The sequence below is a fragment of the Sebastes umbrosus genome, chromosome 5 (assembly GCF_015220745.1).
Source record: "Sebastes umbrosus isolate fSebUmb1 chromosome 5, fSebUmb1.pri, whole genome shotgun sequence".
In the NCBI taxonomy this organism is placed as follows: domain Eukaryota; kingdom Metazoa; phylum Chordata; class Actinopteri; order Perciformes; family Sebastidae; genus Sebastes; species Sebastes umbrosus.
The window spans coordinates 17,838,969-17,865,225 of record NC_051273.1 but is presented as its reverse complement, the minus strand read 5'-3'; the positions used below and the strand labels follow the sequence as shown (position 1 = coordinate 17,865,225).

Genomic DNA, 26,257 nt, shown 5'->3' with positions numbered 1-26,257 from the left:
TCCTGACACATTTCTTGTTTTGTTTTTTTCATTGACTGGATTTTGTGCAGTTTTATATATGTGCAAATAAATAAATACATTTAAAAATAAATGAGTTGTTTTGAAGTTTGCTTTTAAAACATTGCACCAAGAGCAAGGAACGTAAACTGATTCATTTCTGTTTGCTACAAGCCAAACGTGTAATAGCTTCAAAATGGAAGGATATTCTGAGACCTAACTCTAGTCAATGGATTAAAGAGATGTCTTCTAGTCTGGCATTAGAAAAACTGACTTTCATAGTAAGAGGTAAAGTTGAGGATTTGTATATGATGTGGAAACCTTTCATTCATTTTATGAACGGCCTGATAATATGTTTTTCTTATATCTATACTGGCTTATTTTATATTAAGATCAGGTTTGTTAAGTTTGTGAATGTTTGTTTTGTTGTTTCAAAATGAACAAAAAAAACAATGAATATAATATTGAAAAAAAACAACATTTTGTTTTGAAGTTTGCTTTAAAAACATTGCACTAAGAGCAGAATTTATAAACTGATACCGAAAGTGGGAGGGATATTTTAAAAATGCCAGCTGTCAAAAGAGAGAAAAATAGCAGAATTACTTGGAAATAGTCGATAATAGTGGAAGAGTGTGTTCACCTAACTAACTGTAGCACACAGTCACTGGTTAGGTTTTTCTGCACATTTTTTGCAATTCTTGTTGTTGATTAACTTTTGTTGTATTTTTAAAATTATGTTAGTTGAGATCTTTCTTCCTTTGTTGTTATTGTTTTGTTTTGTTATTTATTTATTTTCTCCTGAGGTTGGGGGGGAGGTCTTTTGTATAAGCCTGTAAGGCTTCTTGACCTCTCCTCACACATTTCTTGTGTTGTTTTTTTTTCATTGACTGGATTTTGTGCAGTTTTATATATGTGCAAATAAATAAATAAAAATAAATAAATAAATTAGTTGTTTTAAAGTTTGCTTTTAAAAATATTGCACTAAGAGCAGAATTTATAAATGTATTAATTTATTTGCAAATAAATGAGTTGTTTTGAAGTTTGCTTTTAAAAACATTGCACTAAGAGCAGAATTTATAAACTGATACCGAAAGTGGGAGGGATATTTTAAAAATGCCAGCTGTCAAAAGAGAGAAAAATAGCAGAATTACTTGTAAATAGTCGATAATAGTGGAGGAGTGTGTTCACCTAACTAACTGTAGCACACAGTCGCTGGTTAGGTTTTTCTGCACATTTTGTGTACTTCTTGTTGTTGATTAACTTTTGTTGTATTTTTAAAATTATGTTAGTTTAGATCTTTCTTCCTTTGTTGTTATTTTTTTGTTTTGTTATTTATTCATTGACTGGATTTTGTGCAGTTTTATATATGTGCAAATAAATAAATACAAATAAATAAATAAATTAGATGTTTTAAAGTTTGCTTTTAAAAATATTGCACTAAGAGCAGAATTTATAAATGTATTCATTTATTTGCAAATAAATGAGTTGTTTTGAAGTTTGCTCTTAAAAACACTGCACTAAGAGCAGAATTTATTTATTTATTTGCAAATAAATGAGTTGTTTTGAAATTTGCATTGAAAACATTGCACTAAGAATTTATAAACTGATACCGAAAGTGGAGGAGGGAGATGTCATTGTCAAATGCCAGCTGTAAAAAGACACAAAAATAGCAGAATGACTTGTAAATAGTCAATAATAGTGGAGCAGTCAGTGTGCACCACCTAACTAACTGTAGCACGCAGTCAGTCGCTGTTGCAGCAATAAACGTTGAGCTGCTGTACAGACAGAGAGAGCAGAGAGAGCAGAGCAGACCTACAACATCCGGGCAATAGGCAGCTTGCGCAGAAACGGAATGGCGGAGGTAAGTGAGCGAAAACGAGGAATGTAAATGCCTCAAATGATAAAAGAACCGGACCGAATTTAAGACGCGCGTCTCTCCGAACGGTACGCGAGAGTGTCGACGGTTCAACCGGCCGGTGAACTCCGGGAGAAAGAGGGAGACACGAGGGAGCATTTTAACCGGAGAGGAGAAATGGAGAAGCGTATCGCCTCTCTCTCTCTCTCTCGCTCTCTCTCTCGCTCTCTCCGCTGTTCTTAGCTGGTTAAAGAGCCATTCCCTCCAGTGCCTTCATAGTAAACTAGAAAACAATAGAGGAAGCACCGGTGGGGGGAACACTGAACTAGTTCAGGTGCGCAGAAGTGTGGATTGAGTCGGAAAAAGTTTGGGTTGAGGGGGAGAGATGTAACGACTTAGCGGAAATATTGAGAAGTAGTTTATTTCCTTCTTGTTGCTGGTTGGTGGTGAGCTGGTGAGCCGGAGAGAGGAAGAGACGTTCAGCACCAAGTCACAGGAAAGCGCCCCTGGTCAGACACAGAGAGGGAGAGAAGAGATTCAGGTTTACACTGGACTTTATACAACTTATTTACACACGAATGAGGCTTTAAAGAAGTATATTCAATGAGGGGTGCTACTCAATGTGAACTATAGGGTGGGATTGTGTAACATACAACCTACTACCAGACGTTTTTAGTGTTAAACTATTATGTGGCCTCAACTTTGCATGTCTTCATCAAAGACATGTGTCCCACTTTGACCTAATTCTTTCAGCCTTTATTTAAAATCACACAAAATATAAAGAAAGCTGTTATGTTTTGATTTTACAAGGTATATTATATTATATCACACCTTTATCTGTTCAAAATGTACCTTAAAGGGAGATTTGTCAAGTATTTAATACTCTTATCAACATGGCTTGCTTTATGCAAATATATGTATATATTTTTATTTTTGGAAATCAATTAACAACACAAAACAATGACCCTCACAGGTACTGCATTTAGCAGTATTTACACAGGAATGTGTCTTATTTACATAGGAATGTGTCTTTAAAGAAGTATATTCTAATTCAATGAGGGGTGGTACTCAATGTGAACTATAGGGTGTGATTGTGTAACACATAACCTGCTATACCAGAAGTTTTTAGTCTTAAACTAGTACTCAACTTTGCATGTCTTCCTCAAAGACATGTGTCCCACTTTGACCTAATTCTTTCATGCTTGCTTTATGTAAATATATGTATATCTTTATTATTGTAAATCCATTAACGACACAAAACGATGACAATATTGTCCAGAAACCCTCACAGGTACTGCATTTAGCAGTATTTACACAGGAATGTGTCTTTAAATAAGTAATTCAATGAAGGGTGGCACTCAATGTGAACTATAGGGTGGGATTGCTTGAGTTTTTCACTTCTGTGTTAAACTATTATGTGGCCTCAACTTTGCATGTCTTCATCAAAGACATGTGTCCCACTTTGACCTAATTCTTTCAGCCTTTATTTAAAAATCACACAAAATGTGCTGTCACTCCCATATAAAGAAAGCTGTTATGTTTTGATTTTACAAGGTATATTACATTATATCACACATTTAATTGTTCAAAATGTACCTTAAAGGGAGATTTGTCGAGTATTTAATACTCCTATTAACATGGGAGAGGACAAATATGCTTGCTTTATGCAAATATATGTATATATTTATTATTGGAAATCCATTAACAACACAAAACAATGACAAATATTGTTCACAAACCCTCACAGGTACTGCATTTAGCATAAAAAATATGCTCAAATCATAACATGGCAAACTCAAGCCCAGCAGGCAACAACAGCTGTCAGTGTGTCAGTGTGCTGCATGTGATTATCACAAAGTTGGCATGTCTGTATATCTTGAGGTCAGAGGTCAAGGGACACCTTTGAAAATAGTCATGCCAGTTATTCCTCATCAAACTTTAGCATAAGTGTTGAGCGTTATTTAGCCTCCTTCCTGACAAGCTAGTATGACGTGTTTGGTACCAATGGATTCCTTAGGTTTTCTAGTTTCATATGATGGCAGTATCGTCTAGATGCCAGTATCTAGCTTTAAAACATAGCCCGCCACAACCTCCTAAAGATTGATATCACAAGTTGAGAAGAGGAGACCCGTGAGTACCCATAGAACCCATTTTCATTTCCATATCTTGAGGTCAGAGGTCAAGGGACCCCTTTGAAAATGGCCATGACAGTTTTTCCTCGCCAAAATTTAGCGGATGTTTGGAGTGTTATTTAGCGCAACAGGTTAGGTTTTCTAGTTTCATATGATGCCAGTATCTTCACTCTAGTCTGCTACAACCTCAGAAAGATCGAATAGTGGCCGGGCCCGACGGCGGCACATCAGATTTTTAAGAGAGGTCAATTAAAAATCGCAAATTGCGTTAATGCGCTAAAGAAATTAGTGGCGTTAAAACAAAGTTGCGTTAACACGTTGTTATCATGCTAACGTTGACAGCCCTACTAGAAATATTAAAGTTACAACTGAGTGCCGCACATCGATTGCATAATATGATTCTTTGAGTGATACTTGTATCCCTATAGCAGGTCTCATAAGTTTAAAGAGGACCTATTATGCTTTCTCCCTTTCCTTTAGTATGTTATATCGTTTTTGTGCATGTAAAAAGTCTGCAAAGTTACAAAGCCCAAAGTCCACGCCAAGGGGAGTTACTCTCGCCCACAGAAACCTGAACTTCCTGAAACGCCTTGCTTGAAGTCCCTCCTTTTTCTCCCGTAACGTGGTGATGTCACCAAGTAACATATTTGCATAATACCTGCCAAGCGGCTAGTTTGGCACGCCCTCAAACAAAGCTAGTAAGAGCGCAGCTGGAGCAGAGTCCGAAGAGTTTGGTTCGGTTGAGTGGGCAGCTGACTAATCAGAGCAAACTGGGCTTTTCAGGTGAGGGAGGGGGGACAGGAGCTTAAACAGAGCGTTTAAGACAGAGGGTGAAAGAGGTGCTGCAGTACAGCCGGTATGAGAAAAATAATGTGTTTTTGAACATTAAAGCATGTAAACATGTTCTAGTAGAAACCCAAATTACAAGCATTAACCTGAAAATGAGCATAATAGAAAGGGTGGTTTAAAAGTTAAGAGTCAGCTGATCTGTAATGGGATGAGCCAGGATCAGCCACTATGTGATCCCTCATGCTGTATGTGTGTACATATGTGCACGTGCGCCGCAACGGATGCACAGAGGAATGTGCTGCCATGTTGTGGTGCATCCCCCCCATAGTGTTTCACATCACATTGAGTGTCCGTATTGTGTCCGCAGGTGGGTGAAGAGCCCCTGAAGAGGAGTGTGGAGGTTGTGGCCTAGTGGAGAGTGGATGAGGTACAGTGATGAAGGCCCTCAGCAGGAGAAGCAGAAGTCTGAAGAGGCCTTAGAGGAGCTGCAGGAGAAGTTTCGCCCCATGAAGATGGCAGCGCAGTCCCACACTGTACGGTCAAGTTCAGCCCTCGTCAGTATACATTCAATTTATTTTGCTGTATGAAAGCCACAGTCTCTTCAACAACATATTTTTCTTTGATTATGGGACCCTAATAGCTGCTGATCATTGTCACAGTATTCTTATTCTTACTATTAGAAATGTCTGCTTTGATTTGAATTTGCATTGTTTTCACGCAACTTTTTTATGGAAATTGCAGACAGAAAACCCTCGGACTAAAGTTGCATCTAGTCCGTAACAGTTCGAAAGCTCTGTCAGAGCCCACAGTAACACCTGTTGACAGGAGCCGCACTTACATACACAAAGTTGGCTCCACATAGTGTCACTGTCTTTCTTTTCTGTCACTTAACACTTCTGCAAATTAGTGTGCAAACAGAACGTGATCTAATCAGCAGCACAAGCCATAGTCCGTTTGGCTAGTCTGAAACAGAGTTAAATTGATACTTTTGGTTCATTTGGGTTTTTATTTAGTCTGGTTCAGTTTCACAGTGCACAAGTCAAAGCTAAAATGACTTGCCGAGGGGCGTGTGTGGAACAAATTTATCTTTTCCATCTTGCGAGCTGCCACTTCTATGCAAGGCATCGCGGACTTTGATGCTGTCAAAGTTTTTTCACTTTGACACGGCACTGATCTACTGTGAGCACAAATCCCTTTTCCTCCAGTTTATGACTTTATAAACGCCACTATTTTTGTGGACTTTATTTACCATATTCTGTATGTTCTCTTCGGCCCAGATGTCAAGCAAATGTCAGACTTCTGCAGAAGTCCAGGTCAGTCCTCTCCCACTCATGTTTTACCTGTGTCCATCTCAATAAACGCCCACACAGGCAGCCTAAGTCTTGGTTCGCTTGGAAACGGTCCGAGACCAGCTCTCGCAAGCGGTCTCGGTCCGGTTGTTTTGGTCCGCACCAGAGTGCGATTACTGCGTTCACAACTGCCCAAACGAACAACACCAGAGTTCAATTAAAGCGTACCAAATGTTGGCTTGTGAAAGCGCCTTTAAAGACATCACCTTGGACTTTGAGAAACTGGGATAGACATTTTTCACTATTTTGTGATATTTTATACCAAACGATTAATCGATTAATCTAGAAAATAATCTGCAGATTAGTCGAAAATGAAAATAATCGTTAGTTGCAGCCCTACATTTAAAGGAACAGTGTGTAACATTTAGGGGGATCTATTAGTAGAAATGGAATATAATATTAATAAGTATGTTTTCTTTAATGTATAATAAGATGATATGATAATAAGAATCGTTGTGTTTTTGTTACCTAAGAGTGAGCCGATTATAGTATATAGTTCTCCTACATGCTTGGCATACGTGAGAAGTTGCAGTTGGTTGCAATCTGCAACCTCAAAGCTAGATGCCGCAATCCTCTACTCTGCACCTTTAGGACAGTTGAAACTGTTAGTCCTCTTCCCAGGTTGCATGTATCAGAACAAACTTCCTCTAAAAACCAAGCTCAGGGAAAAAATATAAAACACACAGCTGTTGATCATCACATCTGCATCCGCTGTCTCCCTCTGCACCTCTCTGTTTGTAGGCCGGTGAGCTTCCTTTGGAGGAGCTGCTGGCTCTGTACAGCTACACAGTGTCAGATCCAGAGAAGGAGACCTGTCACATGGCTGCCAGCCTGCCGGACATGACACTGGACAAGGTGAGATACGACGGCAAGAACGCCAGAGAACCGTTGCTTTCTGAAATATTATTAGTGTATTTTGTGTTATGGTGTTCTTTACTGTGCTTTGCTGTTCTAATGTTCTTCATCTGTGTTATACAGGATCAGATGACTGAGGATCTCTTTCCTGGGGAGGAGGAGGAGGAGGAAGAAGAATCATCAGCTGATGATCTCACCCCCTCAGTCATCTCGAACACCTCAGACCTGCTCCACCGCCTACAAGGTAATTTACACGACTTATCGTGACTTTTTAAAGAGGACCTATTATCATTTCCAGGTTCATACTTGTATTTTGGGTTTATACTAGAACATGTTTATATGCTTTAATGTTAAAAAAAAACACTTAATTATTATACCCCCGCAACAACGTAGTCAGGGGTATATAGCGCTCCGCGTCCCCGTCCTTCTGTCCGTCCATCCGTTCGCGTGTCACACTTTCGTTTCTGTAGCAGAACTCGAAAGCTATTTAACTAAGGAACTTCAAATTTGGTATGATGGTTGACAGTGTGGTGTAGTTGTGCCTTTTGTTAGAAGTCCAGGGTGCCCAAAATCTTCGAAATTTTTCCAAAGGGGCAAAACCTTTGGCCCTACTTTAGTAGGGGTCAAGCAGTGAGCGGGGTATTGTGAGCCATGCTCACTTTTGCCTTGTTTTTCTCATACCGGCTGTGCTGCTGCACCACCTGAGAAGCCCAGTCTGCTCTGATTGGTCAACCAAACTAAACTCTTCAGACTCCGCTCCAGCTCCACTCTAACTAGCTTTGTTTAAGGGCGTGCGAAACTAGCTACTAGGCAGGTATTATGCAAATGTGTTACTTGATGACATCACTGCGTTACGGGAGGAAAGGCAGGACTTCAATCAAGGCCTTTCAGGCAGTTCAGGAGCAGTGTTTCTGCGGGGGAGAGTAACTCCCTTTGGGGTGGACTTTGGGCTTTGTTACTTTGCAGATCTTTTACATGCACAAAAAAAGCAATGTAACACACTAAAGGAAAGGGAAAAAGCACAAAAGCATAGTATAAAAGTAGGAGAATGGAGGGTTAGCTTCATAAATTCAATTCAAATGGAACAGCTTTCGACTTGTATGCACACTCAGGGCCTTTTTCTGATGAAACTGTATAGTTGTACTGAAAGAAAGGAACATGGAGCCTTTTGTTTTGGGTGGAATATTTTCTCATCATTCAATTTAAAATCAGAAACGTTGCTGAGACTGCAGCATGTTACTTACAGCTACATTTCAAAAACATGACATGCCAGACTTTAAAATGTCAGGAAATTACATGAAAGCTTTGATTTGTTTATTTCCGTATAATGTGATATGGGAACTTCCTGGTATGGCAGCATGCACTGCTTTATGTGTCTATCTCTATATGACTGAATGATGTCAAAGACACTCAAACCGTTTTGAACTGAAAGAGTTTAAATATATTGGTGGCAGTATTGGTGCTGAGCCCACAAAATATCATGAAAACAATATATATGGCAGGTACGCTGTGCTTGTCTCCTTTATGTTTCCAGGAGAGATTAACTGAGCACTAAAAGAGAGACGGTGCCCTGTTCTTCTTTTATGTTTTCATCTTTTCTGGCCATTGCTTCATCCTGAATTGTATTTTATACTGAGTTAGATATATTACGTTTTTATTTTTTATTATGTCCACACTGTCTCTCAATAACTTTCCGTGCTACCAACTGCTGCCTTGGGTGGGTTTTACATGAGAGATTTCTTTTTCAATAGGATTTACTTGTTGAATAATGGTTAATAATAAACTGGAAACATAGAACAAGTTTCAGAAATATTGTTTGAAGTTCCTGTGATTGGACTTTAAGATGGCACCAAGAGGTTTGACAAAATGTTTGACATGTAGTGCGCTTGCTGTCTTTGAAATGATCGCCTGGTCCTCCTCTGATTTTTTTTTTCTCAGGTCGAGACAAAGGCACATTAGTCAGCTCATCAGATGAGGACTCCGACGATGCCTCTACTCCCTCCAATGAAGAGCACAAGGTATTACCGATGGCTCCAACACACATCTCATGATCAGTGGGCCTTTTTTGAAACATTAATTTATTGGTTTTGATTGACCATCAACAGATGCAGCACTTATAAATATTTAATTTATGTAAGCCAGAGAATCCCAGTAGCTTGGACCTGAGACCTGGTTCTTTTCAGGATCTTGTATCTTCAAGTTGGCAGGTCTGCCCGAAGATCTCTACCACACAGCACAGATTTCAACAAAATGTCAGCCTTTATTATCATATATGTCCCATTTCAGAGCTATGACGGACTGTGTGTTTGATTTCATTCTCAGGAGATCATGGTCGGCTCCATGTACCAGGCTAAAATCCCTCCACTCAGTTCAGATACCTTCCAGGAGACAGGTAAGTCACATAAGATAAGGAAAATCTTACGTTGCCAGAGTCAGCCCCCACTGGAGGTATCAAAGAAGACACTGCCGTCTGTTTTTCTGCCTCTTAATCAGTTTCTCTTCTTCCTCCTCCCCTTCCCAACTCCTCCTCTTCTTTATCTGCTGCTTTCACTGCATTTCCCCTCATTCCCTCTACCTTTCTTTGGTCCTCTAGACTGCAGCAGTGAGGACCAGTTGCTGTGGAAGCCAGGTGTTCTGCCGGTGCAGGAAGTGGAAGAGTTCCTGCTGAATGCACAGAGACCATATGGCCAGGGGGGGGCAGCATGCACGCAAACACAAGGACACACTGTCCGAGACAACCAACAGGTATATCCCTTTAAATTGCATCCCAAAAGTCAAATAGTGTATTCCAGGTGTGCTGCAGACTGTAGTTACATGTATGTACTGCCCACTATCTGAAGTCGTGTACTTGCTGATTTAACACTGTCTTGATATTCAGTTGTACTGCTTTTGTCCCAAAACGTGTCCCAATGGTCTCAAGACTTGAAGAAACTTTTCATCTTTGTTAGTGGTCGATTTTGAGTGCATGAACATTAGTTCTTCTGTATTGCACTCAGTATAAACATAGAGATCAGATTTTGCAGCCTTTTCTTGTTGGAACAGTCAGACCCTTTTGGCTCATCCTCGTCCTTTTCTCTTGATTCTCAGGCACTGTATGAACTGGTGAAATGCAACTTCAATCGAGAAGAGGCACTGAGACGATTACGCTTCAATGTGAAAGTGTTCAGTGGTGAGAACCTTCCTGTTGTCCCACAGTACTTGCTATTATAATTATTTATAATCCACTCAATGACTGTGACAATGTCTGATAAAATATTTATCTAATAATAATAATATTGTTTTATGTGATTACATTTCATTTGCCAGTATAGTAGCATATTTCACAACATTATTTAGAGTAACTTCTCACAGCTGTAGAAGGAACTTATCCCTACTTGACTTCACGAGCAAGGATAAACCGTAACCGGAATCAATCCTCCCTGCAGCTATTGATATGGTATAAAGATGAAAGCTGTCCCCCTATCAGACACATATTGTGCATTTTATGCAACAAATAGCAAGGAGCATCTCATCACAAGATCAGAAACTGACATTTAGCTCTGTAGATGGATAAAATAACTGACAGGAACAATGGCTGTTTTTTTATATCATTGTCAGATTTGTTGTTTTGAAATTGGTGGACTGTTTGGGGATCAGCACATACAGGGCTTAGGCAATGGCTAGAAAGCTAGGGGGACTACCAAATGCTCATTAAGTGTGTTTCTTCCAAAGTGCAGTCAGTGGACGTACAGTATGATATAAAAGAGAGGCACTTGCATCCAAGTTCTGTCCCGTCTGAGTCCTGAGTTGAGCAATGACAAACTGTGGGATGAGATCATAATCTCTTTTGAAAAGAAGGGAATGAAATTGCTCAGTAGTTTTAAAGATAACATCCTCATGAAATGACAGGTTTCAGAAACTCAATTAACTAAATTTGCAGTTGCAGGGCACCAACACACACACCTTCCACAGCTTGTGGAATTACATCCTTCACACGGAAATTAGAAATGTGGGGGCAATGAGTAAGAGAGCAGAATGTAGACTCATTTGGGAGCCTGAAGTCAATCATAACTGCAGAACACATTAATCCCACGTGTGAAAACCCACATTTGAGGCCTACGAAAAAGCATTTCTGTTGGAGGATACTGCAAATTATGACTGTATCTGACACCCTGTCAATGCAACACCAGCTGCTGAAGCACTGCAGAGGAGTTCACATCATGACCTCATGACCTCTTATTCAGCAGTGAGGCTTCAGTTAAAGCCAAGACCTTCACTGTAGTTTGGATTGGATTGAAAAAATCTGCCCACTGCTAGGCCAGAGAGTCTTAATGAACTACAGCCCAAAGCTTTTAGAAACTATTTAGAAAGAAAATGATGATAACTATGAATTAAACTGAATGTGTCTTGCTAAAAATACTCCCTGTGCTTTCTACTCTCTTTAGAAGAGCTTTGTGCCTGGAGTGAGGAGGAGTGTAGGAGCTTTGAGCACGGCTATCGGGTTTACGGGAAAAACTTCAACCTCATTCAGGCTAATAAGGTGAGTGCTCAGTTGAATCTTCCCTGACTGATGCTATACCTGCTGTACTCTTTTAAATATTTGATAGAACATATTTTTTGTCACTCTTCCTCCTCCTCCTCCTCCTCCTCCTCCTCCTCAGGTACGAACGCGCTCCGTAGGGGAGTGTGTGGAGTATTACTACATGTGGAAGAAGTCGGACCGTCACGAGTACTTTACCCAGCAGGCCACCAGGCTCAGCCGCAAGAAGTTCAGCCTGCAGTCAGGGAGCATGTGAGTATTGCTGGAACTGTAATGACAAGATTCATGGTCTAGTCAAGCTAAATGTGTAGGATATATATATATATATACTGTATATATATACTGTACGAGCTCTTGTCAGTCTAAAAGTAGTACAGTCTAGAGTTGCTCTATATGAAAAGTGTCTCAAGATTTACACAATTTTACACGTTTACATGTTTACAACTGTGAAATGGTCTATATCTATCTATCTATCCATCCAGCTAGTGAAGATTTCCTGCATGTTCTCATCTGAACTTCTTAATAAACCCATAACAGTCCTATTCTGAGAACCTCTCTCAGTAACACCAGACCTTTTTTAAAGCTGTTTATTTATTAATTCTCATTAGTTGTATCTTTGTCAGCGTTATTCTAAGAGTAATCAAATTGGGCATCTTGTTATTGAAAATGTGGTTTGTTTGTTTTTTTCCATTGCATTGCTTTAAGCAGAAGCATTACTGTAAGCAAATGTTTTTGCAAAGTACCCTGTTGAAGTAAGGCCTCTTGACTGGAATTCATACTTATATTTGTATGGTAAGTGCACCTCTGCTGGTGACCTCACCTAAATTACAAAATAACACGAGCAAACACAGCAAAGGGTGTGTGCCTGAAGCCGGGTTCATGTTTGCTGTAGTGTCCCCGGCACGAGGGATGCGCGAGCCAAATATGACATCATCACGTACTGTGCGTAAAGCGCAAAATGACTGCCACAATGAGATAAAAGCAAATAACTTCAATTAAGAAGTAAAATAATTAATTAGAAAGACGTCCTACTTGTTTTTAAATGCTTTAAAAGCAGGAGATTGTAGAAATCTACATTTAAGTAAATATTTGCCAGCGGAATCAAATTGGTTAATTTGATGATAAAGTATGTCCATGAATATGAGATATGAATATGAGATACGAGTTTACAGTTAATTACAATTCCTCGTTGGTATCGAGGGATTTGGTTTATGGCGTTTTGCCGGTCAGGTTTCGGATAATAGTGCAACGAAGGGCGCCTCGGCCCCGGCCCCGACCTGTGGCCCTTTGCTGCACGTCGTCCCCTGTCTCTCCCCCTTTCCTGTCTATCACTTTGCCCTATCCAATAAAGGCAAAAAATACCAAAAAAATCATCTTGAAAAAAAAATAAATACTGCAATGAACGAGTTGAGCATGCTTGTACTTCGCGCTCCATCTATGGAGGCCCGCACCATGGTGCCTTGCGCGAGCATAAACAAAGCTGAAGGGCTTGTCATTGTTCTGCTCTTTGTGTGTTTAATCTGAGATTGTGTCTTGATAACTTCATGATGCACACTATGCTATGCTAACGGTAGTTGTGTTGTGTGTTGCAGGGAGGATGGAGACCAGGACGGGGAGGTCGGGGAGCTGGAGGGAAGCAACAACTCCTCAGGTTTGTTGTCTCACAGCACCATGGGCAGCGGACAGCTGGAGTCAACATTACCTCCCCAGTCGAGTTTGGATCTGGACAAACGAGGTAAACAAGCACATGATGTGGTAGCTCAGATTACGGAAACTGTTGCCACATGTGCTCTCTTATAGATGACCAACATAACTAATAGTGAAGCAAGTGTTACAGCCATAATACCATGAAATATTATTCCTATTATCTCATGTGTACAGAGAGACAGAACCGTGTGGAAAACAAGCACATGTCCAGTAAAAGCTGCTCATTTAATCAGTTTCATTTGAAGTGGAAGTTGGTCACAGAGCACTTAGCTCTACCATTTGGTGAATAGAGCACATAGTAAAACAATACCCCCACACAGTGTGCCTTGAAGGTTTAGTTTTGTTTCCAATAATGCTGAAATCAGAAAGAGCTGAGCATCTTTCTGTAAGCCATTTACATACCATGTCAGCCACATATTCCAAAATCACTTAATTTTCTGCTATCCATCGTGTTTTACATGCAGTTCTATGGATTTCATTTTTTTTCTATTGAATGTCTTATTTTGACTACATGGTTTGCCTTTTATTTTGACATCACATACTCATTATCCAGGCTGTTCTCATACACCGTTCGTAGCTATACCTACGAAAAGCAATGCACTGTAATTCGTGTATACCCCACAAAATCAATTCTTATGTAATCCACGTAATTGCAAACCAGGAAGTATAAAGAGCGACAAATGCTGCGTAGGGAGGAGGACGGGGTGGATGGGTGGGTCAAAAAACACCAGACATTCCTGTGCAACTTCCTGTGTTATTTTAACCCAAACCACGATCTTTTCCTAAACCTAACTAAGTAGTTTTGTTGCCTAAACCTAACCAAGTTGTTTCCTGTGAAGACAGAAGTTTATTTTGAAAAGACTAGAGCAGAAATTGACATTAGCGTCACGTGTTGCTGAAGATTCATAGGAAAACATTAAAAAAATGAGGAATAACTTTTCGTATTATATTATACGAATCTGTTGTATGAGGATACGTTGCATTATCTTATCTTCTGAATCATTTTTATGTCTCACCTCCTTTTGTTTTCCCCACCATTTTCTTGCTTCTTGTATGTCCTGTGTTGTGTTTGTGCACGTATGCTTGTCTGTATCTGTATGTATGTGTGTGTCTGTGTGTGTGTGCGCATGCCCACCCGTTGACATGGCGCTCCAGATGAGGAGAGCCGTCCCCGCCGCAGACGAACTCCCCGCTTTCTCTTAAAGCCATGAACTTGGTCCAGACAGGCCACTGAACGCAGGCTGGGCCTGCAGGTAAAGAAGGCAAGAAGAGAGAATCAGAGAGAGAATATGAATGATGTGGTGATTGGGAACAAATCTCATTAATCGTGGTAGATAATCAAACTCTAATTAGAGCCAATTAATGGAACAGGGCTACTGTATACAGCCATAAAGCCCCCTCTGGCTATTCAGTAACCACTGAATTCAACCTTTGCCCTCTTGACTTTTATGTGTTTAAATAAAGTTAAGGGCATTTGATATTTACCATCACATCTGCTCAAAGTGTAACTCTGTTTATCAAAATGAAACTTATATTCAAGATCAATATTTGTGTTGCAAACATCTAACCCTAACCCTAGTTTAAAATTCAATTCACTTCTATTAACTAAGAACAAGTTTACCGTTTGCTGTAATGGTTGCGGTGCATAACGACAACTTAGGCTGCATTCACACCAGGTCAGACATTGCATCAATTTGCCGCAGGATAGTGCGGCGGTGTGGGAGAGTTACTTTAATGGACCATTGCCTGCGAACATTAATGTGTTTTGTTCTCTAATGGCTGGGTTGTACCGCTCTGGATCACCGGTTACATGACGTCGGGTTGCGTTTCTCAAAAAGCTGATTTTGTTTCTACTTTTCCGCTGCTGCATTTTTTTTTTTGGCATCTCCCGCGGCCGCCGCAGCCACAGCCCAAACGCACTACCACCTTTTAAAATGAAATGGAAGACTGATCTGGCGTGAATGCAGCGTAACCCACAAACAGTACAATGTATAAGGAATATATAATGCAAATCAACAAAACCAAAGAAATAATCATACATATTGCTCTCGTGCTGAACGATTGAGCAGATAAATTGTTCACATGCATTTGGCAAGAGAGGGCAACTCACAAGGCGTTATGCAAATGAAAGAAATATGTGATAATTTAACACACACGTCAATTACTTCCACAGCTAAAGAGAAACTCACTGATGGCCATAATTTACAGTTTAAGTCATTCATTGTGCAACATTTCTATCAAATATGTGCTTTCATCTCAGTATCATAAAAGTGTAATAATAACCTTTTGAAGCAGCTGTACTGAAGTTTTAGTTTACTGAGAATATTTTGGATTAACTTAATTTTATTGGAAACATACAGTATGGGAACATTTCTGGAACACATAAAGCAAGATTACATGACTGAGTTACAGACGTTTAGTTGATCTGTCATCCTATGAACTCTACATCTGTCCAGATGGTGAGCTGGTGATGGAGCTGTCAGACTTGTGTGGAGACGGATGTCCTCAGCAGCTGTTCGGCTGTCCCTTCTCTCTCCCGCCCATGGACGACCTCGGGGATCCTGGCTCGGGCAGTTGTTGTCCCTCAACTCTAGTTCAGCTCCGGTCCCAGCCCTCCCCCCGGAGCTCCCAGTGGGCCGGCGGGAGCCCCCCGTCCTGCCACGACGACCATCGCCTACCAGGCTCCTGTTTTTACCAGCTGCACATGTGTAGTGGACCTTTTGTTTCCGAGGGCCCTGACTGTGATGCAGCGGGCGGCGGGACCGGCTCCCACCACGGGCTGCAGGTGGAGTTCAGCCTGCCGTCTGCCTCACCTCCCTCATCTTCTGTCCTCCCATCACACTTCCAAGCACTTGGCAGCCTGCTGCACTCCTCTCCCGTCCAGCATCCCCGCTCTCTCACACAGTGAAGGGAAAATCAGAACTGAGTGGTACTCTTCACGGTTTGTGCCGAGATCTTTGATCGGCGTTGGTATTTGAAGAAACCAGGACAAAAAGTGCATTTACCTGACTTTCATGACAAAGGATGGACCTACAGTACTACCTGTGTCGGGTTACTCGTCTGTCTGAAGCCTCTCTTTTTAAACTGAGACACTTGAACCCTCTGTCCATTGTGGAATGATGAGCGTTAATCACTACTTTCAGGTGTTGATCATGTGTTTATTAACAGTTTATTACCACGACCTGCACCAGGGCAGAGCTATTGATTAATACGTACTTGTGAAAGCACAGTGCAGGCGATGAGTGCTGCAGTGACCATGCAAACAAACCAGAAGCAAGTGGCTAGCAGTCCTTTTTTTTTTTTTTCTAAAACCAGATCAATGATTGACAATGTTAACCACTGTTTCTTTGTTTTCTTATTTATCAGGATGGAAAAGTTTAATTGCAACTCAGATTTCATCCAAACTTCTTCCAGCTCGAGCCAATCATGTGTTTCTTTAGGTATTTTCTGCATATTGCTCTTTTGCCGCTGCAGCCATGTGAGATCTGTCTCTGGATAGTTGCTGACAGACGCTGACATGGTTGCTGGAAATATTTAATTAAGCATTAAGTTTAAAGGGGACATATCTGGAAAAACTCACTTTTTCAGTGCTTGTGCTCATACATTTGGGTATCTGGAGAGTCTACCAAACCCACAAACTGTGAAATAAGACAACCCAGTCAGTTTTTTTGTGGGCTGTCTAGATCAGAAAACATGTGATTCAACAAGCCATTCAGATGTGGCTCCCCCTCACATGCAGGCTCATTACAATATATCGCCCACAGTTTGAGAACTACCTTTGCAAAGGTGCACCATATTTTTCTCTCAAGCCAATCAGAGCAGACTGGACTTTTTCAGGAGGGGGGTCTTAAAGAGACAGGTGCTAAAACAGAGCGTTTCAGACAGAGGGTGAATACAGGTATATTCAGACAGACAGTATGAGAAAAATAATGTGTTTTTTTAGCATTAAAGCATGTAAACATGCTCTAGTAGAAACCCAAAATACAAGTATGAACCTGGAAATGAGCATGATATGTCCCCTTTAAACATCAATTAAGTCTGTAATTGTCTCTCTTTTCGGTTCCTCATGTCGGTTTTGTTCGCACTCCTCCACTCCACCTGTCTGAAAACGTTTGGTGGAAGTGTCCGTCTCAAGAATTTTGTTTAAATATGAAGAGCTGAAACTAAATAACATTTTCTGAGGTTGAGATTTGAACATGGTCGGAGAAAAAAGGAGCTCAATATCTTTGCAGGTTTTCTTTTTAAGTTTTGCTTTTGTGGAAGTTTTCATCCTTGTTCTTCATTTGAAGATTTACATAGAGATTTATAAAAGGTGCAGTGCTTTGTCATCGTTTCTGATCACCGTTTCTATCATGTTGAATATTAAGAAACCATGTTTGACATGCAGAATAGGCTTAAAATAAATTGTGTAAATGTAAAATGTACATGCGAATATAGGTATTTCACTGAATGCAAACACACTTTCTCAGGTTCTGCAACTTTGATCATCCCCAACACTGTTAATGAGTGAGAGTCAGTCACAACTCTGGACAAACACATCAGGTAGGATCAGTTATTAGAAGTTTATTGGATTTAGACGCGTAAGAGTAAAAATGTATGTAACTAGAGGCATTCGAAGAGCGCAGACCTCCGCCAAGGCCGTTCCCATAAGTGAAAAGGAATGCGGGTGTCCGCCCTGTGATTCAAATCCACTCCAAAATGTAATGGGTTCTTCCTTGGTCCATGCTTCACCCGTCCACCAAGTTTCATTAAAATCAGGCCAGTAGTTTTTCCGTAATCCTGCTGAAAATCAAACCAACATACCGAACCGAAAATATAACCTCCTTGTTGGAGGTAATGACAGATGTTGGGGTCCAAAGATCATCCTAATATGGAATTTAATTTCTGCTTTTTCCCCCTGTACAACCTAGTAACGTCCAATCAGTGAACAAAGGTACATTAGTGATATGTTTAGTGTCAGAGTGGGACGGTTCCAAACTGCATTGTGGATTTAACAAACAAAATCTTTCTTTTTCCTCTGAAATGTTTCCTTCACTGACCTCTGCCAGACATAATGAAATATAATGATAAATGTCACATATGTACAGTAGATGCATTAACATTTCTAAAAATGATAATAATAATATATTTTACAGTGCAAATCTCTTGTTAAGAAGTGCATAACAAAGTCCCAACATTCTCTTGGCCCCGTCAATTACAGTTGTCAAACGCATATGAATTTTGAGGATAACAAGTTTTTATGATTTCACAGTATTTCATATATTTTCTAAAGCACAAATGAATGAATACAGATATAATTATAAAGGTTATACATACAGTTTCATATCTCAAATGAATCTACCAGTTCCAGGTTGAGAATCATATTACTTGGCTTATAGAAGAGATTATTGCAGTGAATATTATTACATTGATGAGCTTTAAGATGCCGCTCATTAGGAATAAATTCATTATTTTTTAATAATTCAGTCACAAAATCATGTGTTGATTTGTGTATCCATTCATATGTGGTATTTTCTTCTGCATGTCAGTATATTTGAGTCACGCTGTCTACAGAGAAGGAAAGGATTTATCCCCGTGTTCTTCCTTCCATCGGTCCTTCTATTTATTCCTTGTTTCTGTCTGTAAATGTTGGAGCTCTTCCTGTAATCAGATCAATGTTTGTTTTGTCTTTGTTTACACGAGAGGGGGGGGGGGGGCACGACGAAAGGCAGGAAAAGGCGCTGAATCACTGCCTTTTGTTAATTCTTTATTTTATTTTATTTTTAGCAATTTATATATTGTACTGCTTCTGTTATGTTTGTTTATAATTATTATATTTTGTAAAAAAAAAGAAACGATTAAAATGAAAGAGTGAAATATTGAAATACATTACCTTTGTATTCATTATTTTTGAAAGATGATACATCACCTGCACTTGTTTGTGTCATATAAACAGTGGAACTCTTGTGAATAATAACATGATGTTATGTTTGTTTACAAATACAAATTGTGCAATTTTGGCAATTAATTTAAAGGTACTGTGCCTTAGTTACCCATGGATACGTAATACCAACATGTTTACAAAATACCGGCCTGAAAAATGCATTATTTTTTTGTGACCACATTTTTGTTGGTTTACCTTTTTTCCCACTTTTGTATTCATTATGGAGAAGACATTACATGTGAAAAGCAAGTAACTGAAATATTGCGTTGACATTGCATGACAAATCTACATCTATTCACTAAGGTAATCACATATGCATTATACATATAGATATATTTACATTCACAGAGTGACATGGAATGAAATACAAAAATGAATGGTGTGAATAATTCTGAAAATACCCAGGACAACCCAGGATAATTAACTAATATAATTAATAACATTGGTGTGCTATGCCCTAGCCTAAACGTTCAAATATAATTTGCTTGCAGTTTATTATAAATTATTTTCCAACCTCCATTTAAAGAGTGGGTTAAGTTATAAGGTTTAAATGGATGTTAAAAAAAATATTTATTTTGAATTGATGTCATCAAAGTCTGAAATTGAGGTGTGAATGTCTGTTGATGGTTCAAATGGACTCTTGTTATGAAGACAGCAAATACGATTGCACCTGAAGGCACCATTACTAACCTAATGTAGGACTTACTGACACACTCCTCTGATTACTAACACACACACAAACACACACACATCTCATTAAGCAGCAATAAATGTTTGGAAAGTGGAGAGGAAAATTGGAAAAGTGAATGCTGAAAATGGATAAATTACCTTTTTTTATTTTTACTCTTTAATGATAATAAACTTTTTATATCACACATCAAAACAGCAAAAAATATCAAACCGATAAAAACAACGCCTTTAATGATGTATTCAGAGTTATGAGTGACTTTGTCACGATTAGGACTCCATACACAAACCACTATTGTAGCCTCCACCAACATTTTACCAACCCCAGAAGGTGGTGCTAGAGTATCATCCTCTTGGTAAAACTACGACTGAACACAGATGAACAGCAAAGAAGTGGATGCAACAACTGAACAAGTTGTTTGAGAGGTTTCTTTGGATGTTTAGACATTTCTTTCACCTACGTTTGCTTTTTACAGTGTTATTTCAAGGTGAGAATGTACTCAAAAGATACTAGAATCACTTAGTTATGCCATGTTGTTAAATTCAGGGTGAGGTTGGGTGTCATTTTATCTGTAATATGGATGAAATGAGGAGGGAAGTATTCCTAAAGAGGAGCAGGTGTTCTTCAAATCAGATAATTGTACAAATAAAGGATCTGGTGAGGCTCAGTTCATGTCACAGTTTTTGAGATTTAGAAACCCAACCACTGCAACTTGCTCCAGTGTTGCTCTTAAGACCTTCCTTACCAGTTGTGTTAGAAGTATTTAGATCCTTAACTTCAGTAAAAGTACTGTGAAAATACTAAACTACAAGGAAAAGTCCTGCATTCAGAACCTTACTAAAGTAAAAGTATGCATGAATGTGTAAAAGTACTGAATGTGCAGTAAAATAGTCCCTGTCAGTGTGGTGTTTTCTGGATTTATATTACTGCTGCATTCATGTGTATGCTGCATTTACTGCTGTAGATATTTAAGGTTGTGCTTATTTAACTACATTATTTACTGTTAGGTGATTTAATCTACAGCAATGCATCATATTCTATCATATGTTTGTAATATTTTGTCTCTATAATAAAAACAGGCCTGCTTTCAGCTTTGTGACGATGCATTTCCCCGCTATCAAAGAGGCTTTTTTAATAGTTTATTTAGTTTAAGAAGTAGTTACACTTAATCATTCAGTTTATCAGATTTCAAATTCAAAACACCAAATTTGGAGAAACGTGGTTTTCACTGGACAGCAACAAGTATATGATGTATAAAGTTGCATTTAAATGGAAATACTCAAAAAAAATTATATTTATATGTATATTATATGTATGTTTTATTGATAACATTTTTATGTAGACACATAAAATATATATTTAAAAAGTAATACATCCACAGAGCCTTTAGAAAGGTGCAGAATAAAAGTATGGCTTTTCCTGAAAAAACAATGTTATGATTGTGAATTAATCATTTTAAAAATGTTGGCGGGTCCAAAATGAATGTTTTGTTTATCTCTGTGGAAGATATCTGACATTTGGTTCCCACTTCTAACGAGGCTTGTGAGCCAATAGTAAAACAACGTTGGTATCACGTGGTATCTCTGATGGATAAATGGCTGAGATTGATGGTAAATGCCTAGCAACGACTTGTTGTGAAGTGAATGCAATGGAATGGGGGAGGGAGAATACGACATCTAGTGGCTGAATGTTATCAATATCACCGTTAAGTACAGTACTTGAGTAAATGTACTTAGTTACATTCACAATGTTCCTTGCTCCATCAGAGCTCCCAGACTCTGGCCACCTCTCCGAGTTCAGACTGCTTCCTCTAACGTCCACAGTCCAGGAACAGAAGCTCCAGAATGAACAGACCGTACCTTTTGACCCAAATGACACTTTATATTTGCTCTTGTTGTTCTTCTGCTAAAAGTACAGACAGTTCGTCTCTTCAGTATGTAACTCTCTCAACTAACTAATGTTTAACTGTCTTGTTATGATTTTAGTTTTCCTCAAACTAGTGGAATCAAATTACACAGCAACTCTGATGTAATCTTGTATTTATAGCCTGAGAAAACACATCAGATCCTGTGTCAGGCACATTTATAACGTTACTGAAATGTTATTTCTGTCCCCTGCAGAGTTCCTCTGGAGCCCCAGTCAGCAGCCCCTGCTGTGTCTTCATCGCCTATAATGATAAACTGATACTGGACACCGGGGAAGAGTCTAATGTGTAAGATCTATTAACCACTTTGTTTGACCATGTGCTTTGTGTTTTTCCAAAAAATGCTGATTGTTGATTGATTGAGAACTGATTGCTGTTCTGAAATTTGCAGTTAAGTAACAGAGAAAATAGACTTTTCCTCTCTTTTTCACCCCACTGCTTTACAGATGTGTCAGACAGCCCAGCATGTATAGTTTCAGCTGCAGTGCATTGACATTAATTGTGACTGTGCTCATTTATATTATCAATCTTAGTGAAGTAGCCCTTAACTGAAAACATGCAGTACTTTGAGGGCCTGATTCCGGTATGCTGAGTATATTTTAAGTATTTTAATCGTGTACTGATTAAACAAATCAAATAACTGTAGAGAAATGCAATCATTTCTCATTCACAGTTCCTCCAGAGCCTCTAATATGTCCTTCAGAAGGTGCATTTGGTCTCCAGAAAATTGGTCTTTCAGCTAGTTTTCATGTCATGTTGCCCTAGTGTCACTCCCTTAACTTGGTATTTCAGTTCTTTTACTCATATGCTTTTTAGCAGAAAATAGCAAAACAGCTTTTTTTCAGTTTTGATTCCTATTTATGAATTCCTATTTGCTGTATGTTCTTGGTGATAACTGATCCCAGATGGAAAGGAAAGAACAATGGCAGAATGGTCCCACATGTTTCATGAGGTATATTTAATTGTCTTGAAGTGAGAAAAACAGTCGAACAAGCCACGAATCACTCAAAATCATTGCCAGTACGTCTCATCGATAATGCCCACATTTTCCAGATGTTTGCAGTTACAGTTAGTAATAGTGATTAAAGTACATCCATATGAGAACCTTTCAAAGGAAGCTGAAACGATTCGTATAAAGCTGTTACAAGTTTAAGCCTTGACTGACTGTCAGCTCTATTGACGTCATCATTTGATGGAAAACGGTGGTATGACAACACTGTACGGATGACAGATGTTTTTGGTAATTGTCGGATGTAATTACTCCTATGACACATTCAACAATGAAAAACATCTTTGCACTTTTGTGGCCTTTGCACTTGTTTACAAGTTTCGCCCCCGTCCACAGCACTGTATTGTATTGCTTTGCACCGGTGCCGGTACGCCTGTCTGCTTCTCCAAACTGGGGGCGTGCCGACCGTCATCTACTGTTGGTAATACACTGACTATGGATAAGTACCTCACACAACCCCACTTCAAAACAGCCAAACTATCCCTTTAAGTGTTTTTAACATGAAGATTTGCTTCACCTTCATCAGAGAACAAGGGACACAGAAAATATAGTAATTACAGCAACATATTAGATGCTTTGCACATCTTTTTACTACATTTATTGGATGAACAACTAGTTAAAGAGAAATGTAACAAAACATATATACAAAATCTAATTCTGTAGAGCATTATCTGTCTATTGTTAATTCATTTGTTGCAGCACATTTATTGATCTCACCTCTCCCTGTCTGTCTCTGTATTGCCCTCTGCTGGTCCCAGGCTGCAGGTGAAGGAACAGAGCGGCGGTGCCGTCCTCCTGGTGGTGAGGGAGCCTCCAACTGTGGAGGAGCAGCACGGCTTCATCACCTGATACAGCCTGTCAGAAGGAGAACAATGCAACAAGTAGGTTTAAAACAGGGATACTCAAGTTGCTTTGCCTGGGGGCAACTTTTGCAAAATGACAGGAGGGCAGGGGCCAGTTAATAAACAAACATAAATAATATGTGTGAAGTTCCTTCATTTTTCAATGAACTATAAACTGAAATGACTGTGGTAGTTTACTGCTACCTCTAGATGTTACCATGTTACCAGCAGATGTTCCCAGCTGGTCCAACAAATACAACAAAGAGACAGTTGACAATAATGAGAGAGACTCTATTTTGAGTATAGTACAGCAGGAAAAGCCCTCATGTGACATAACTGCAACTGTCCCTCTATCTCCTCTGACCTCCTGTTCTCCAGGCCAGGTTTCACCGGCAGATTAGGAGCTACGCTGCTCATTATGCAAGCTATTACTATGACTATTCTACAGTCAGTTAACAGAAAACAGATCGTATACATTCCTTACAAGACAGATAATTGACAAAGTCGATTTCCTCCAGTTTCTTTTAATAAGTGCAATGTACGAGCAGAGAATTTTAGCAGAGTTGTCTCCACTAGTGTTTGACTGAGAATGTAAATATGTATAATCTCTCATCATTTTATCCGACTATAAAACAACACAGGGCTGGTACTGTTTAGCTGGCTAAACAATGAAGTATAGGCATGTTAAAAAAAATGTCTTCTCTAGAAAACCTGCATTCAGCTGACAATGGCCATTTGTCCCAAAGGTTAAAGTGGCAGTAGACAGTATGTTTTGGCATCATTGGGCAAAAATTCCATATTAACCTTTCAGCATATTATAATTCAAGTGTTCTGAGAGATAACTAGACTTCTGCACCTCCTCATGGCTCTGTTTTCAGGCTTTAGAAAATCTATCCCGTGACGGGAGACTTTGACCAATCACAGGTCATTTCATTGAGAGAGCATTCCTATTGGCTGTGCTCCGGTCACGTGACCGGTATTTGGCGTTCCTTCACCAAATTTCACAATGCGAGTGGCGTCACAAACTTTCTCATTTTACAGCTAAACCGTTCACTACAAGATGATTCTGAAAACATTTGATGGAGGAAATAGGCATTAACATAACATAATATTGATTCATATTTAATCAGCTTAGTTTGACCGTTTGGTCGGAGTTCGCGAGTGATTGACAGCCGGCTCTCATAGACAGCAGATGGACAGCAGACCTCAGATCAGCTCTTACTGCTTGTTTTCCTCCGGTCTGTGAAATCTTGCAGATGCCGTTAGGAGCCCCGGAAGACACCGGAGGACACCGGAGGACACCGGAGGACACAGAGGCACATGATTTTTTTCAGGTTACCCGTTTCATGTACTACTGTCACGATTTAGCGACCGTTTTATACGGTCCAATCTCGCCTACTTCAGCTTTAACGGACAAATGTGGACATTTTTTTGTCACAATGCAATTAATGTCCCGCTGAGCAAAACTTTACATGTCCAGACTACCCCTAAACAGTTTCTGTTTCTTGTTGGATCTCAAACTCTCAACATCAACAGATAACGTGTACTCAGAGGGAGCGGCTCACACTTCAACCTCTAAACTAACTAATGAACTGTATGATGAACAAGATTAAAGCTCAATGTTTTTCCTTTGCAAAAATGTATTTATTAAAAATGTATGTATAAGTATGAGCATGCATAGCTGAAGAACAGCAAGTGGGGTGCTTGGTGAAACTTTGTCTATTGTCATTTGTTTTTACTGTAGACCAAACTGCAAAGTTCTTTGTCCACAATTTACCAACAAACATCAGTAATAGCTTCAGTGTACATTCTGCATTTCTGTGCAGTTTATCTACAAAGATTCAGGCAATTTGCTAATAATAACGTTTCTCCAACCCTGTGTTTTCTATGACAGGGTAGTCTCCTTTTATGTTTCCATTCTTGCCATGACAACAGAAAACAGTAAATCCTGAAAGGAATATATTATTTTCATTTAATTATTTGATTTTTTTTGTATATTAATTGTTCTTTTGAGGACAGTGATACATTATGGAGAGTTTCCTGACATTGAACAGGTAGTGGATCATGCTGCTGAAAGAGGACACATCAGCTCCTTCTTAGTTTTTGGGGAAAAAAATTGTCAAACTTAAAGATATTGAGAATTGATGCATATTAATGGTAATGGTATTGGTTTAGGGTTATGCCATCTGTGCAGAATTGTGTGTGAATTCAGAACTCATGCAGCATTTTTAAATGTCAGGACCAGAGACTATTCTCTTGTCTGTGAGCATATTCAGGATCTTAGTGAACAGATTTGGGGCAAAAGCTTAACACTAACTCCAAAAGTAATTTACCGAAAGATTGTTTTATTTTATTTCACAAAGCAAAATGAGGTGGCTAAAGTAACATCTGTGAAATTTAGAGGCACTGTAATTGTGAAGCTCTTTCATGCAGAATATTTTAATGATTCTTGGGGGGGGAGCAAAGGAAAAAGTTGATGTTTGAGGAGATCAATCTGTCTTTCTACCAGAGATTCTGAGTGTCTGTTGAAATGAGCTTGTCAATGTTAGAAACCACCAGAAGGGGGCAGAGAAATCTCAGTTTTAAATGTATTCCCGTAGTGTTACACATCTCCATCCTGTTCCTTTTTCCCCTTTAGATATTCTTCTGCATGTTATTGATGTCTCAT

General features: G+C 39.3%; 1 protein-coding gene and 1 long non-coding RNA gene across 2 annotated transcripts; both read left to right on the top strand.

Annotated features, from left to right (window-relative positions):
- Positions 1-1,716: 1,716 nt before the first annotated feature.
- Positions 1,717-16,877, top strand: mier2 (mesoderm induction early response 1, family member 2). The gene is given in 13 exon segments (XM_037771039.1): positions 1,717-1,858; positions 5,141-5,306; positions 6,864-6,977; positions 7,101-7,221; positions 8,916-8,995; positions 9,300-9,369; positions 9,571-9,722; positions 10,065-10,146; positions 11,402-11,496; positions 11,618-11,748; positions 13,089-13,239; positions 14,369-14,465; positions 15,660-16,877. Coding segments are annotated over 12 exon segments (1,656 nt in total). The 5' UTR covers positions 1,717-1,858; positions 5,141-5,195; the 3' UTR covers positions 16,112-16,877.
- A 3,272-nt stretch (positions 16,878-20,149) lies between these two features.
- LOC119488615 lies at positions 20,150-24,915 on the top strand. Its single transcript, XR_005206993.1, has 5 exons — positions 20,150-20,301; positions 21,935-22,026; positions 23,084-23,168; positions 23,506-23,628; positions 24,846-24,915. It is a non-coding gene; the product is annotated as an uncharacterized LOC119488615 (long non-coding RNA).
- The last annotated feature ends 1,342 nt before the right edge of the window (positions 24,916-26,257 follow it).